The sequence below is a fragment of the Lupinus angustifolius genome, unplaced genomic scaffold, assembly GCF_001865875.1.
Source record: "Lupinus angustifolius cultivar Tanjil unplaced genomic scaffold, LupAngTanjil_v1.0 Scaffold_436, whole genome shotgun sequence".
Lineage (NCBI taxonomy): Eukaryota > Viridiplantae > Streptophyta > Magnoliopsida > Fabales > Fabaceae > Lupinus > Lupinus angustifolius.
In genome coordinates, this window is record NW_017727837.1 from 210,806 (window position 1) to 226,518 (window position 15,713).

Consider the following 15,713-nt stretch of genomic DNA (forward strand, 5'->3'; position numbering starts at 1 on the left):
AAAATGAGCAGATAGTAAAAGAGGGTATGGTCTTCAATGTGTCACTTGGATTTCAGAACTTGCAGAGTGAGAAAAGTAAGTCTAAGAACAAAAACTTCTCTTTGTTGCTTGCTGACACAGTTGTCATCAACAAAGATAAGACAGAAGTTGTGACTGCTACGAGCTCTAAAGCTCTAAAGGATGTGGCATATTCTTTCAATGAGGATGAGGAAGATGAAAAGCCCAGAAAAAAAACTGACGCCAATGGTGCTGAGCCCACTATATCCAAGACGACTCTTAGATCAGATAATCATGAAATTTCTAAGGAGGAGCTCCGAAGGCAGCATCAGGCAGAACTTGCTCGTCAGAAAAATGAAGAAACTGCGAGGCGACTTGCTGGTGGTGGAAATGAGGCAGGAGAGAACCGTTCCTCGTCCAGGTCTTCAGCAGATCTGGTTGCTTACAAGAACATAAATGACCTTCCCCTTCCCAGAGAGATGATGATTCAGATTGATCAGAAAAATGAAGCAGTTCTCTTGCCTATAAATGGAAGCATGGTGCCTTTTCATGTGGCTTTCATTCGAACTGTTACCAGCCAGCAGGATACCAACCGCACTTGCTATATCAGAATTATTTTTAATGTTCCTGGGACCCCTTTTAGTTCTCAGGATCCAAGTTCAATTAAGTTCCAGGGATCTATATATTTGAAGGAGGCTTCATTCCGCTCCAAGGATCCAAGGCACTCGAGTGAGGTTGTGCAGTCCATTAAAGCACTCAGGCGGCAAGTTGTTGCAAGGGAGTCAGAGAGAGCTGAGAGGGCAACATTGGTTACTCAGGAGAAACTGCAGCTTGCTAATAATAGATTTAAACCAATTAGATTGCCTGACCTTTGGATCCGCCCTCCGTTTGGTGGCCGTGGAAGGAAAATACCTGGCACACTAGAGGCTCATGTCAATGGATTTCGATATTCTACCACTCGGCAAGATGAGCGTGTGGACATAATGTTTGGCAACATTAAGCATGCATTTTTTCAGCCAGCTGAAAATGAAATGATAACACTTCTGCACTTTCATTTGCACAACCATATTATGGTCGGAAATAAGAAAACCAAGGATGTGCAGTTTTATGTTGAGGTAATGGACATGGTCCAAAATGTTGGAGGAGGAAAGAGATCTGCTTATGACCCTGATGAGCTTGAAGAAGAACAACGAGAGAGAGATAGGAAGAACAAAATTAATGTTGAATTTCAAAGCTTTGTGAATCGGGCCAACGATCTCTGGGGACAACCCCAATTCAATGGCCTTGACCTTGAGTTTGATCAACCTCTTAGAGAACTTGGCTTCCCTGGTGTACCTCATAAATCTTCAGTATTTATTGTCCCTACTTCAGCGTGCCTTGTTGAACTGATAGAGACCCCTTTCCTTGTTGTTACACTAGGTGAGATTGAGATTGTTAATCTTGAGAGAGTTGGGCTTGGGCAGAAGAACTTTGACATGACAATAGTGTTTAAGGACTTCAAGCGGGATGTCCTCAGGATTGATTCCATCCCTTCTACGTCACTGGATGGAATCAAGGAGTGGCTTGACACAACAGATATAAAATATTATGAGAGTAGGCTGAATCTGAACTGGCGTCAGATCCTGAAAACAATCACTGATGACCCACAAAGCTTTATCGAAGGTGGTGGTTGGGAGTTTCTGAATTTGGAAGCCACTGATTCAGAATCTGAGAACTCTGAAGAGTCAGACAAAGGTTACGAACCATCTGATGTGGAACCTGAATCTGATTCGGAGGATGAAGCTTCTGATAGCGAATCACTTGTGGAGTCTGAGGATGATGAAGAGGAGGAGGATTCAGATGAGGACTCTGAGGATGAGAAGGGAAAGACATGGGAAGAACTTGAGAGGGAAGCAAGCAATGCAGATAGGGAGAAAGGGAATGAGTATGACAGTGACGAAGATAGGCAAAGAAGGAAGGCAAAAGCCTTTGGCAAGTCACGAGCCGGTGCAAGTAGTAGCATGCCGAAGCGGTCCAAGTTAAGATAGATTCTTGTTCTTTGTTCTTGGCCAGTTTCTGGTTTAGTGCAGTTGCTTTATGTTAGTTGCTGGGGATAGTGGTATTGATTTTGGAGGAGTTACCTTGTCATTTTGACTCTAGTTTTTCTTTTCATAATATTATGTAGTTGAAACACTTGCTAGGATCCTTGATTCTAATCTATGCCCCTAAAATTGTTAAATGGCTCTCTCCTATGACCACTTGCTTCTGTCCCATAATTGGATTTAACTCTTTTTGGCTTTCTAATTTTTTTAATATTCCCCTCATGGTAGTTTTTGTAAGAAAATTACTGACGGATAGAGATTGAAACTCCTACCAGAAATTGGTTTGAAACAAACAAGTTAAGCATGATTTCCTTTTTATGGTTTTTTGTTTTTAAAGTGAGTTAAGCATTATTTCCTTGCAGCTTGAGCCATTCTGTTTTGCTGTGCTCGCTATCCATAAATCTGCCATTAAGTGCTGTCGTATGATTTAGAATTTTAAATCTATTATTATGCGGACTGGTTGGAGTATGGGGAAACAATTATTTTTATACAAGTGTTGAAAAAACGAGTTTAATTTTGATATCCGATCGTCAAGGTTTTTATATGAATGATACATGATTAATTCTTAACACATTGTGTTTGATAGAGAGAAAAATAGAGTTTAATATATAGTGTATACTACTCTTTTATTTAATAGTTGATGAATGAAATAAATCTAGGTCTGAACTATTTAAAAAAGTATTATATCATATTAGTTTATTGTAGATCCTTATATAATACAAGACATTTAAATAGGTGATCTTTAAATAGATTAATAGTCAAAAATAAGTCTGTCTTAGAATTGACAAATTTAAAAGACTAATATTAAATTGCCTAAAGAATTATATATCTTTTTTTATTTATTTTATATATAAATATAATTATTAGGTTTTTTAAGAAATATGAGTGTCAGGCATAGATTTTGTTGTCAATTGGAGTAACCTCACGTGAGATTTTGCAATATTACCTCCAAAACCCTACATTTAACGACTAGTTAATGTCAAAAAATAAGTGATAACAACATAAATCTAATAATTCATGAAACGAGAATGTCATATATACTTGAAATAAATTCAATGAAAAGGTAACTGTAATTTCTTCCCGGCTTAAAACAATTATTTAAGCTTTTGGGTTGGTGAACCGAAATAAGTATCCCATAGGGTCAGTGTCATTTTAATTGTTTTTTTTTATTTTATGTTTTAAGTCCAGACAATCGTAGGATTGATTATGTTATAATCTGGATATTCAATTCATCAAAACAATCAAGTAAATATAGATACATCTATGCTCCCCAAATCTCACATATATTGATCATCCTTCTTTATTTAAGTCAGGATAATTATGAACAGTAGATACTTGAACTTCTCTAAGTGACAAAAGTGACTAAAATGATAACAACTCTTGTAAAAAGTGGATATAACCATACATGAATAATTAAGATGAAAAACTAGATATTGTACACATGATTAGTTAAAAATTCATCTTGCTCATTAAAATCCCATTCAACGGTTCATTTTAATTTTTATTTCTCATATTTCTCACTTGCGTCACTTATATATAGAGAGGGGGCGACACTTGTTGAGAAGGTGAGTCACACATCCCGAACAAATCAAGGGACTGAAAAGTATACATCAAAGGATATATTTTGCAGCACCAATTTATGTTTTGTAAATTGCATATCCATTAGTGACATAAAAGTGTGTAGTAAATACAAACCACAGTTTAAGTAATGGTGGGAAAATAGAATGCCCAAATAGTTATGAACAACATGAAGCAGCTCCAGATCCTTGGGCAGGTCTATCAATAAGAACCATCCCTGCTGGGTTTTGAGCTGGCTGAGCCCTTGGTAATCTCCTCGCTGTTTTCATAACCAATTGTTGAGTCAAGCAATGCAAACAAATTTCAGAATTTAATGGAAACAGTTAAAGAACACATGCAAAGTAATATAAATCATAGCTTTAACAGAAAATAAAGAGTAATAAATAAACAAGAAAAAGAAGTTGAAGCTAGCTAGACAAGGAAGAAGAAATAGTTCAAGAATGTCGCAGTAAAATGTAATACCAATTAAGGAAGAAGCATAATTGTGGTAATGTTATGCACACCATAAAAGTGTACACATAATAGAATGAAAACAAGTTTCAAGAACAGGGTAGGTCATGTGAGCGGATTCAGACGATCATTTCATTGAGACTATAACCGATTACATTCCAAGAAGTTTTTTACGAATTTCAAACATCAATAAGCAGTGGAGTTGATGAAAACTTATTGGAGTGTAATAAGGGAATAGATATTCCCATGGTCATGTATGGGAGTTTGGCGGATGACGGAACAACACGGAAATGGATAGGGGAGGGATAGAATGTGAATCACCTTCCCATTATTTGGAATTTGGATGTTTTCCATTCCATTGGTTCCACCCCAATTTGAGGGAACAAGTTGAGGTTTTTGGGGGAGAATGGAAAGGTTAAAGGTTCTCCGCTAAATAAAACTCCCAAACAATTGAACCGTGATTATCACCTTCCATTCCACTCTGTCCCATCCTATCCCCCAGTTGACCCAACCTTCCCTTTTATTCCTAGTTTTGCTTCTAACATAAATTAAAAAATAAAATCCTGAAAAAGGGCTTGGCAAAAGGGTTGGAATTGCTGCCATGTATCTTGGTGTGAGCTGAAGGACCACATAGTGGGTTCATGTCGACTGTTTCATGGATACCACACATAGCAGGAGTTTTACAGCACTGGGTTGTATTTTTGAAAGAAAATAAAATCCTCATCAAGCAAACAAAAGAAACATAATATGAATGAACACAAACCTATTTCATAAAATATATCATTAATATTGGCTGCAGTTTTGGCAGAGGTCTCCATGAAAAACAGGCCATTTTCCTCAGCATATACACGTGATTCCTGCAATGCCAATCAATGGGACAAAACCGATAAGAATACAAACATGCAAAAATGATGTTACATGTTACAGCATCTGTTATGTCAAAATTGAACTATTTTAAAAGTGGAAAATTAGCAAGAATGTTGAACTATCCAACATGATAAAATCAGGAGTCACAAATCTAATTTGCACTTTGAAAAAAGGCATTATATGAAAATTACTCAGGGTATTACTTCAGTTATAAAGAGGAATTAATATGGCAGAAACAAGAATATGGGAAACAGTAGTACTTACTTCAGCTATCACTTTCCTTTTATGTTCCAAGTCGGCTTTGTTACCGGCAAGAGCCATGACCATGTTAGGATTCCCTGTAACATCACCAAATAGAGAATTGTTTGAGATTTAAGCTACCACAAACCCTGTATTACTAATTTACTAGAGAAAAGGAAACCAAATTTAGCCCATGTTTAATACAAAACAGTGGAGCAAACCATCAAGTGTTACTTTTCAATACAAGCATTACCAATTATTTTGTCAATCTAGAATGTGTGTGAATGATAGCTAAGTCCATCTAGTGACATGTATAGAAAAAAGGCAACCAAATATTTATTAGAAAAAATAACATTAAATATCCTACACAATGTTGAGCGAATAGGTGCTTTTTTCAAACCCTACTGGTCTTTAAACCAGCAAGAGAAGAGGTTCAATATTTGAGGATGAATCAGAGTTTTAAACATACATGTATGAAAATATGCAAAAAGAAATAAGATAGCATATGTCAAATATAAGTAAACCATGAAAAAGAACCATAAACTCAAACTTACCAAATTGATTCATGCCACATAATATATGTCATCACATTATAGAAATCCAAAATATACCATAACCTGACTTTATCTGAATATTTCTTGCACTAATTATAGTATACCTAACAATATTTTCACTCACACCTCCATATTTTCATATAAAAATACGAATTTAAAGTTGTATTTATAATTTTATATTATAGTAAAACAACAACAACCAAGCCTTAATCCCACTAGATGGGGACAACTACAAGAACAAATGACACCATAATGCTCAATCAAAAATCATGCCCATTGACAAAACATTGATCTCAAAATCTTTCATAATCGTTTCGCCTATGATTTTTCTTAACCTCTCTCATATTCAGAAATTGAACTAACCTCTATATCTAACTCCTTACTAGGGCTTCTAACCTTCTCCTACACACATGCAGAGACCACCTAAGGCTTGATTCTACCATCTTTTCTACAAATAGGAGCTACCACAACTTTCTCCCAAATGCATTTGTTCTTAACTTTATCTTGTATAGTGTGTTCACTCATCCAACGCAACATTCTCATTTATGCTACATTGAGTTTATTCTCTTGTTTATATTTTATCACCTAACATTTTATATTATAGTGAAATTAATTTTAAAAATTAAAAACCACCTCTAAGAAAATTAAAATTTTGATAGAAAGAAAATTCAAAGATATGTCAAAATTAAAGTGATGACATGGTGGAGCACACCTTATGCATTGCTTTGGCCAAGATTTGAATCTCACGTTAAGCACTTTGTGCATGTCATTGATTAAATATTAACCAGATAAACCAACCAATTTTTCACTGGTTCACATGGTTTACCAGTTCATAGATAATCCAGTTCAATCACCGATTTTCATTCATCCGAGTTTAAAGGCTGGATTGCACTGGCCCATGGACCAGTTTCAGGTTAACCTGGTCAGCTGCTCTCACCAACTGTTCCAGTTCAGTTTCCAAAACTAAAATAAATTGAAAGTTCCAGGGAGTTCTAGCTCTGCAAAACAAAACTGAACTCCCCCTAGTTGTTCACAATCTTCTTATGCCGGCAATCATTCTCACACCATCTCATGTATAATCCATCCATATCTGTATTATTCTATTTAAACGTGATTTTAGGGTTTCATTTAACAATAACTTTAAGTTAGGGTGCAATCAAATTCTAATAAAACAGGAAACGTGAATTGCATTAAAAGAATACAAATGATGTGCAGAAAATGATTTACAAAAAGGTTGTATGCAGAATTGTTCTCCTTTTGTAATCTGTAAATTTTATTTCCTTTAAAAAGAGAAGTATAAGAAAACTACATAATGATAATACCTTGCTTCTGAAGCTCTTGAACCCACTTCTTGGCTCGTGTAAATGAATCCTGCAATCAAAAGACAGAAATGGTCATATTGAACCTTATTAAACAGAGACAATTAAAATGTTAAAAGCATGGAATATACAAATAAAAATAAAGAAACAGGCTACCAGATTTGATCTACTCCTCCTTTAGGAAAGTATGGTGTTTTCTTTTAGAGATTCAAGATATGATGTTACAGCATTATACTCATTTTTTAACATTTAGCGCCAATAATGGTTCAATGTTCACTATAGACACTAAAAATATATACTTCGCAGAATTTCACAAACAGTGGACCAATTATTAAATAAACTTGTTCCTAACATTCTTTAATTTCAAAAAGTTATAGCATGGATTAGAATAAGGATTGCCCTGAATGACTTATGCAAGGTTTTGGTTAAAGAGGAACAATCAAGTATTCTGTGATAAGGAATTGAGGAAGGAAAATGTATTAAAATTGGACATTGTTGTAGTGATTAGTGAATAATGCTTTATTTTGGTCAAAATTATTTGGAACTTTTTGGGCTCTAGACTTATCAACTTTGGGTGCGAGTTCATGCATACATTCCACTTAGTCATAATAATGCCTTCAAAGAATCTATTGTTTTTCAAGCAATACAAAAAAACCGTTGAAGACAATTTATATTCTGTCCATAAATAGATTTTCCAAATCTAAGAAATACAGGAAAAAAAAAGAGAAGTTGCTCATCCACACAACACAAAAAAGTTCAACTTCTACAACTAAGACTTACCACTCCTGTTGTGATTTTAAGACTTATCAGGCACTAAAAACGGCTTGCTATTTTTTCCATATGTCCCATATCATTCCTCCCACCACTTAGATATTTTATAGTACACAAACAATAAATAAAATTGCATCATCAAATTACATGTCAAAAATAACAAATAAATGTTGACTAAATATTATGAATTTAAATAGGAATCCAGCCAACCCCACCTAGTGGAACAAAAGTTTGGTTGTTGTTGTAAATAGGAATCCACAGAAATATACAAAGGTAAGAATATCATACAGGGCTAGTAATATCATAGACAATGATAGCAGCAGCAGCACCTCTGTAATACATGGGAGCCAAGCTATGGTATCTCTCTTGTCCTGCAGTATCCCAAATCTCAAACTTCACTGTTGCATCATTTACTGCCAATGTTTGTGAAAAGAATGCTGCACCTATTGTTGATTCCTGTCACAACAAAATACCACATTAATTCAGCAACAATAATCCCGGATGTCAATATGTTCAATTTTCAATACTTTAGCACAAAGTAGCAGTTCTCATAAACCAAAACCATCAACATGAACACCACTGGTCCAAACCATGCCGTAATTTTCTTTTCACTTGGTATCATTTTAAGCTCCAAAACAGTACAACTTGCTCTCACTAGTCATTTCCTACAGAAACTTAATTATCAAATGAGCTTATTCTTATTATGCATTAAAGTCCCACAACGGTAAGTATGACTCTATGAGTAAAGAACAATTGATAACAATTTAGACAACTCGCCCCTATGAGCTAGCATTTGGTGTGGAGTTGGAGTCATTTATTCAAATTGGCATCAAAGCCTATCCTAGTGAGTTGGGTCACCCACATATGCCCAATCCTGCAAAGTTCACACTCCTAAGCATGATAAGTGTGCTTAATGATAAAGTTCTGTGTTGGTTGAGTGCATAGTTAAAGAGTTCCTGTACTGGTGTGGTACCTGATTATATGCGATTTGTCACTTTTTACATTATTATTACAAGATTTATTTTATAAAGAACCCAGTATATGGTATGAGATACGCCGATTCCCTACATAGGCTAAATGAGGGAACCATGTAACTATGGTTGAGTATACAAATAAAGATCCATTGTTAATAATTTAGAGAACCCTCTTCAGCTACTAGCTTTTGTGGAGAATTAATGCTTAGTTATTCTAATAGTACTTTCAATTAATGAATAACAATTATTCAAATTTAGGTCAACACCATTCCCAAATCAGCATAAATTAGCTAAACTTGAGAATTGAGATATCACACGACACATACCCGTGATCACTATATATTTTGGTTATGCATAACAAACTAAATAAAAATCCTTGGAAGACAAGCAAGTACACCCTTAAATATTCAAGAAATTAAACCCTAAAAAAAGAAGTTAAAAATAACCTGAAATTCGAGAAATTGACCCTTAACAAAGCGCAAAACGAGGCTGGATTTTCCGGCACCCATATCACCGAGCAGAACCTAATAAATATATTAAAACAAAAAAAAACTTCAATCCACTGAATTCAACGTATTAATGGAATCGAAAAGTGAGAAGCGAGAAATAACGAGGAATCGGAAACAGCACCAACCAATTTGGCATTGAGATTGTTGTGGCTGATCGTAGCCATCGGAAGATAATTGAAACGATCGGTAGCGAAGGGAGAAACAAAAACCACAAAAACGGAGATTGAAGTTTGAAAATACGTTGAAGATTGAAACAATCAAATCAATAGTCTCTGTCTCTGAATTGTATTGTTTTTCGTGTACGGTGGTGTAGGTTTCTTCCTTTGCCGGCGTATGGGTGAAAACGATGTCGTTTTTGACTTGATGGTGGCTTGACTTTGATATTCAATTGCCAATTCGCTTTTGCATTCTATATGTGCGGTTCATTTATGCTATGTTTGGTTCATTGAAAATGAATGGAAAGAAGAGATGAGGAGTAGGAATGGCAACGGGGTGGGTTGGGGTCGGGTTGGGGTCGGGTTTGTACATACCCAAATCCGAACACAAAATTCAAAACTCGAACCCAAATTCAACGGGGTTGAAAATAAAAATATCATCTCAAACCCGTCGGGTTTCGGGTAACCCGAACCCGGAAAAAACCCGAAAATGATAAAGTACTAAGGAAAATATGATATTATTTTCGTGTAATTTTTCTCTAACATTTCTATTTCCTCTTGCATTATTTTATTTCTTTTATGTTTGAAGATCCAATAGTATGTAAAGTAAAATTAAAAATTAAAAAAAATTGGCAAATGATAGAAATTTCAAATTTAAATTGAATTACTTTACTTCGGGGCGGGTTCGGGTCAGGGTCTTTGCTATACCAAACCCGAGCCCGAAATTTAAACTCGGGTAAAACCCGAACCCGAACCCAATCACATAGGGTTTTCCCCGTTAAATTCGGGTTCGGTTCGGGCGGGTACCCACGGGTTCGGTTTTTATTGCCATCCCTAATGAGGAGAAAAAACGAGAAGAAAATTTTATTTTCCATCATTTGGTAGAAAAGAAAACAAAGGAAGAAAGAAAAAATAGTTTGGGACCCACTAAAAACTTTTCTTCTCATATATGGAGAGAAAATGAAAGGAAAAATCAAATTGCATCTTAACTTATCTATACTATATATAAAGTCAAAACTTGAAATAACTTCCTTCATGGTATAATTTTCATTTCCTATATTGCCCTTAACATTATTTAATTTTTACAAAAAAACTATATAATTCTAAGCAACTACCAATACATTAATTAACTACATATCTCATCTTAAATTAAACATTATCATAAACACACAAAAATATAATATAAAGTACACCGAACACAACAAATACATTTTAATACAAAAAATGAAATATATAAAAATTGAATATGTAATATGACACGATATTCGCCGGCAAGCACGGAGTGCTTGTACACACTAGTATTAATAAGACTTGTATTTTGTTGTTTAAACAATTTCATTTCATACGTTTTTCCTCTTAAACCAAATACTGTAAATCAAATTATTACTTTATTATCTACCACAAAAATTAAAACTTTATTATCTACCATAAAAATTATAACTTTATTAAAATAATTAATTTATTTCTTACATCTTTTTAAACTTTTTAGATGTATTAAAAAAATTTAAGGTATTTTTATTGCTTTGATTCTTTTTTATATTACGAGAAAAGATGATATAATTCATATCTTTATGTTCTCTTTTCAGCATTTGATGGAAGATTCAAGTGAAGAAAGCAAACAAATACAATAATATAGTGGAACTTATGTCTTTATGTTCTTGTTCGTGTTTTTTTTCATTATTAGTTATAAGAGTGTAATAACTATGTACTGTCAATATAAAGATTTATACACATTCAATATATTATCACATTAATCTGTATTATTATTATTTTTAGAAAAGTCAATGATGTTAAACATGAATGGTAAATAACATAACGACAATGTATTTATACATTTTTCTCTCTAATTATAATTATATTTTTCCCTCCACTTTCCTTCCATTTTCTACCATACCAAACAACTACAAAGTCATCACATCTTTTACTCATTTTCTCTTCTTTATTTTTCCTTCCCCTACTTTTTTTTTCTTAACTTTTCTTTCCTAAACCAAACATAGTATTAGGACTTCATTTCCTATGCTCTTCAAAAAAATTCAAAAATGTTTTGTATAATCACAACATATTTTGCGTTTTATTAAGTTCGTAAAGTAATATTACTTTTTAAATGTGTTTTTAGTTGTTCTAGATATAAAATTATAAAACAATTTATTTAATATGAAATTACCGGATATTAAAAAGTCTTGTTGAAATCATATTTGGATATAACGTTTTTATATTTTTAATTAAAATAATCGAAGTTAATAAAAACAAATTTAATATCAACTGAATTATTCAAAGTTCAAACAAGACTTTCATGTAACCGATTTAATATTAAAATTGGATTGATTTGTTTCGATTCGATCGATTTAAGCATAAAATCGATGACTTTGATGGTCGAATTGGTTGGACCACTCGAGTCAACCAAATGATATATTTTTAAACAACTAAAATAATATCGTTTTAAGATTAAAAAAACTTTAAATTTATTTGTCATTTGCTAACTTATATTATAGCAAATTTTTATGGTTTAATTAAATTATAAGTCTTTGGCAATTTTCTTGCAATTAAAGCATTGATATGTTGTTTTTAATATTTTTAACTTGTTTGTGACATTTTACAGTAGTAAAATATTTTTTATTAGTTTTTTAATTAGATATAATAATATTTTTAATTTTAAAATATAGAGTTATTAAATAATATTAGCTAATATTATGAATGTTTTAGAATTTTTAATGTAAACTAAATCATAATTATTGACCTACTAGTCCAACTAGTAACTTATTAACTTTGCGCCCTAACCGTCATTGATCAATCTGTGTGTAATAACACTGGAATAATTAAAATTTAAAAGTAATACAAGATTGAATTGTCTTTCCAAATATTGTTGGTTTTTAAAAGTTTGAATAGATATAAAATGATTTGATTATAGTTTAAAAATTCAAATGATTAAAGCACCTACTTTTTTTAGAAAATATATTTTTAGACCATTAGCTCACATTAATAAAATTTTAATTCAAAAGTGTTCAAAGAAAATATTTGGTATCACAATGAAAAACTCTCAGTTAGAAAACAAATATAAAGCTTGAAGAAGGGAGTTAAATGATAGAAGATTCCACACTCGAAGTTGGAAAATAGATACAATTCTGTTTTTTTTTTGTTGCACACCTAGCATTAAACAAAGTTTTATGTTTCACTTGGAGTCAAAAGAGTATAATAAATATGAAAAAGAAAGATTATGAATTTAATAACAAATGAATGAACGTAAATGTTGAGCTTAACATGGTCCTATCTAATAAAGGTAATGAACAAAATGTTCGAAATTAGTAAGAGTTTTGAATGTATTTCTATCTGGAAACTATTTTTAAGACTCAGCAAATCCCTTGTACTAATTGCTATAACTAAATGGATAATATTTTGCAAACAATGAAGTTTTTGTAAAGACTTTGAAGTTTGAATAACTTCTATATAAGAAAAATACTTTTGAAGATCATGGGGCAAGCAAAAGAATAGGTGGTTTATTAACGAATATATTGCACATTTTAGTTTTAGTTTTCTACATTCATTTATTGAGTTGTAAATTTATTTGATCTTAAACTTTAATATCCTTAAGCATAATGAGTTTGTAAAAATCAAACTTCAAATATTTTTTAAGAATGAGAGTTTAAAGAGACTTAATATTTGAAAGAATATTTGCGTAAAAATGTGTTGAAGACCTGCCTCCTCAAGAGGTGTTGAATACTTCGTACATAAACAGAAGTATTTAATGGTAAAAGGTACTGGACAATAATCTCTTTATTCTATATGAGTAAACCATGATAAAATTATGTGTTATTGGATAAGAGTAAACCATGATAAAATTATGTGTTATTGGATAAGAGTAAACCATGATAAAATTATGTGTGATGTTATTTCTCTTATCTTTTATTAATTGCATTTAAACTAATGATGGGGTTTCAAACTTGATACACGTTAATATTTTCAAAAGTGTGTTTATTTTGCTATTGCTTGTTAGAAAATATTTTTAAAAGGTTATTTTTGAAATCGTTAACAAACACAACTCAAACTCATTCTTGTGTTTATGTGTGTCAACTTCAAAATCTTTTCATCAGCTTCCAAAAGATGTAGCCGTTATTATATATTTTGTGGACAAAGTCCAAAAAAAAAATCATATTTTTGCCTAATCTTGAAAAGTATTGGTCTACTAATCAAAAAATTTGAAACTTGGAATCAATTACGGATTGCTGGAGATATTAACTCTATGTGTGCCCATACTGAGACAATACCCTCATTAATTATATGGACATCCTAAACTTATTGGCTATTGATTTTTAATTAATTAATTACTTACACAAAGACAATATTTTATTTTTGTGTCAGGTTATGAAATGAAGAATGCCTAAATCTCTTGGCAGAAGAAGTTTAATTGGTTGGACTTTTAATTATAAGGCTAGGAAAAAAAGAAACAACAGAAATGAGTCTCCTCTCCATAGTAATGGAGAGACAAGTGATACCAAAAATCAAAGAAAATATGATATGCTTTTATATTTATTCCCTTATGTTTATTATGATAAGACAAATTTACTCTTTAAACTACAAGAAAAAATTACATTTACCCCTCTATTAATAGAGAAAAGTCTGACTCATCATCATATATCATCTTCCTTGCTGGGAGAGATGCAAGAATAATATGAATTACAGTTATCATTTCTCAATTTAAATTAGAATGGAAATACATAATACTCGTCCTTACCATTTTTTTAACCTTAATGTGATTTGTTATTTAAAAGAATTTTTATTAGTTATTGATTATTAGATCATTCTTGCTAATTATTTATTATTAACAACGAATTTCATTTTTATTAATTATTGCACATTAATAAATCATTAAAAATATTTTTAAATTAATTAGGGATTATTCATAAATGAGTCATTCTCACAAATACTTCTCAATTAATTGAGAGATTTCACATTAATGATTCAATTGTAAAAATATTTTTATTTAATTAGGATGATTTTTCAATGATATACTTGTAAAATTATTAATTAGGAAAATATCAGTTAATGAGTCATTATTAAAAATATTTTTTGAATTAATAAGGAGTTTAACTATGATTCAATATTAGTAATAATTAAGGATAGTTTCTATTAATTATTCATTAAATAATTTTTTTAACTATTTAGATGACAAATGAGAGATTAGGTCATTGAAATAAAAGAAGTAACATTTATTCTCAACTTTTCCCTGGAGATGGAAAAATAATATTAATGAATCACATCTTGAATAGAAAAGAAGACATGAGTCTAGAAATTATCATCCTCTTAAATCTTAATCTCCCACGGACTATATATTTAAAAGATTTAAATTTAATGACTATTTAAAAATTATTTTATTATTATTTTGATTGTTATTAGTTTCCAAACAAAAAAATAAATAAGTAAATAAATAAGATAAAAAACCAAATTAAGTATGTTTTTCTCTATCTCATAAAAATATTCATTTAATGTGGGTTGTTTTTTCTCTCCGTATTTTAGTAAAAAAAAGTACAGAATAAATTTATGTAATAATAATGAGACAAAAATGGTAAATGGTATATATTAATAGGGTTATAGTTGAACTTAACAAAATTATATGTGAAAAAATGTATAGAGTAATGTAAGAGTTTTATTATTAAACTATTAATATATTATTCACTTTTTTATATTTAATCATAATTAACTCTTAAACAAAAATAATATAAATAAATAGTTGATAATATATATATAATTTTTATATATATTCTACTATAATAGAATATAATCTATTACTATTAGTGAATCATGTTTCCAGCTTATATATTGCGGATATACTGTAAACAAACAATGAATACAAGAATGTTTATTCACTATTGACAATATGGAAGAATCCCGTGGGCGAGCCTATATAGCAAGTTTATTGGTAGAATTTTTTATAATAAAAATTTATATATATTTTTTAAAAAGTGGTATGATACCCACCACCCACATATTTATTATTTTACAATTAAATAATTAAATACTGTATATATAGATTACATATATATCTATACTATTAATAAAGGGAAAACACAAAATAACCACCCATCATGATGCAATTTGTGTTTTCCTATTTTGCCCTCAATATCTTTTTATTTCTACCAAAAAACCATATAATATTATTGTTAGATGCCTCTCACTACTATGCATTAAAATAATTTTATGACTATTTTATGGCTCTCTTTAAG

The 15,713-nt window shown here is 31.4% G+C and overlaps 2 protein-coding genes across 5 annotated transcripts in view; one reads left to right on the plus strand and one right to left on the minus strand.

Annotated features, from left to right (window-relative positions):
- Positions 1–2,244, plus strand: part of LOC109341350 (FACT complex subunit SPT16-like) — a 5,595-nt gene extending 3,351 nt beyond the window's left edge. For 3 of the 4 annotated variants that reach the window (XM_019579250.1, XM_019579251.1, XM_019579253.1), the window contains exon 4: positions 450–2,244. In XM_019579250.1, the coding sequence (XP_019434795.1) occupies positions 450–2,024 (1,575 nt within the window). In that variant the 3' untranslated portion in view covers positions 2,025–2,244. Of the gene's footprint in view, positions 1–418 lie in introns of all 4 variants that reach the window. The other variant, XM_019579252.1, reaches the window with a different exon arrangement.
- Positions 2,245–3,736: 1,492 nt separating this feature from the next.
- Positions 3,737–9,751, minus strand: LOC109341353 (ras-related protein RHN1-like). Its single transcript, XM_019579256.1, has 7 exons — positions 9,466–9,751; positions 9,278–9,355; positions 8,146–8,313; positions 7,090–7,138; positions 5,238–5,311; positions 4,870–4,963; positions 3,737–3,915 (listed from the first exon to the last, which is right to left on the minus strand). Exons 1-7 carry the CDS (start codon positions 9,502–9,504, stop codon positions 3,815–3,817), a joined length of 603 nt encoding a protein of 200 aa, XP_019434801.1. The 5' UTR covers positions 9,505–9,751; the 3' UTR covers positions 3,737–3,814.
- Positions 9,752–15,713: the final 5,962 nt, after the last annotated feature.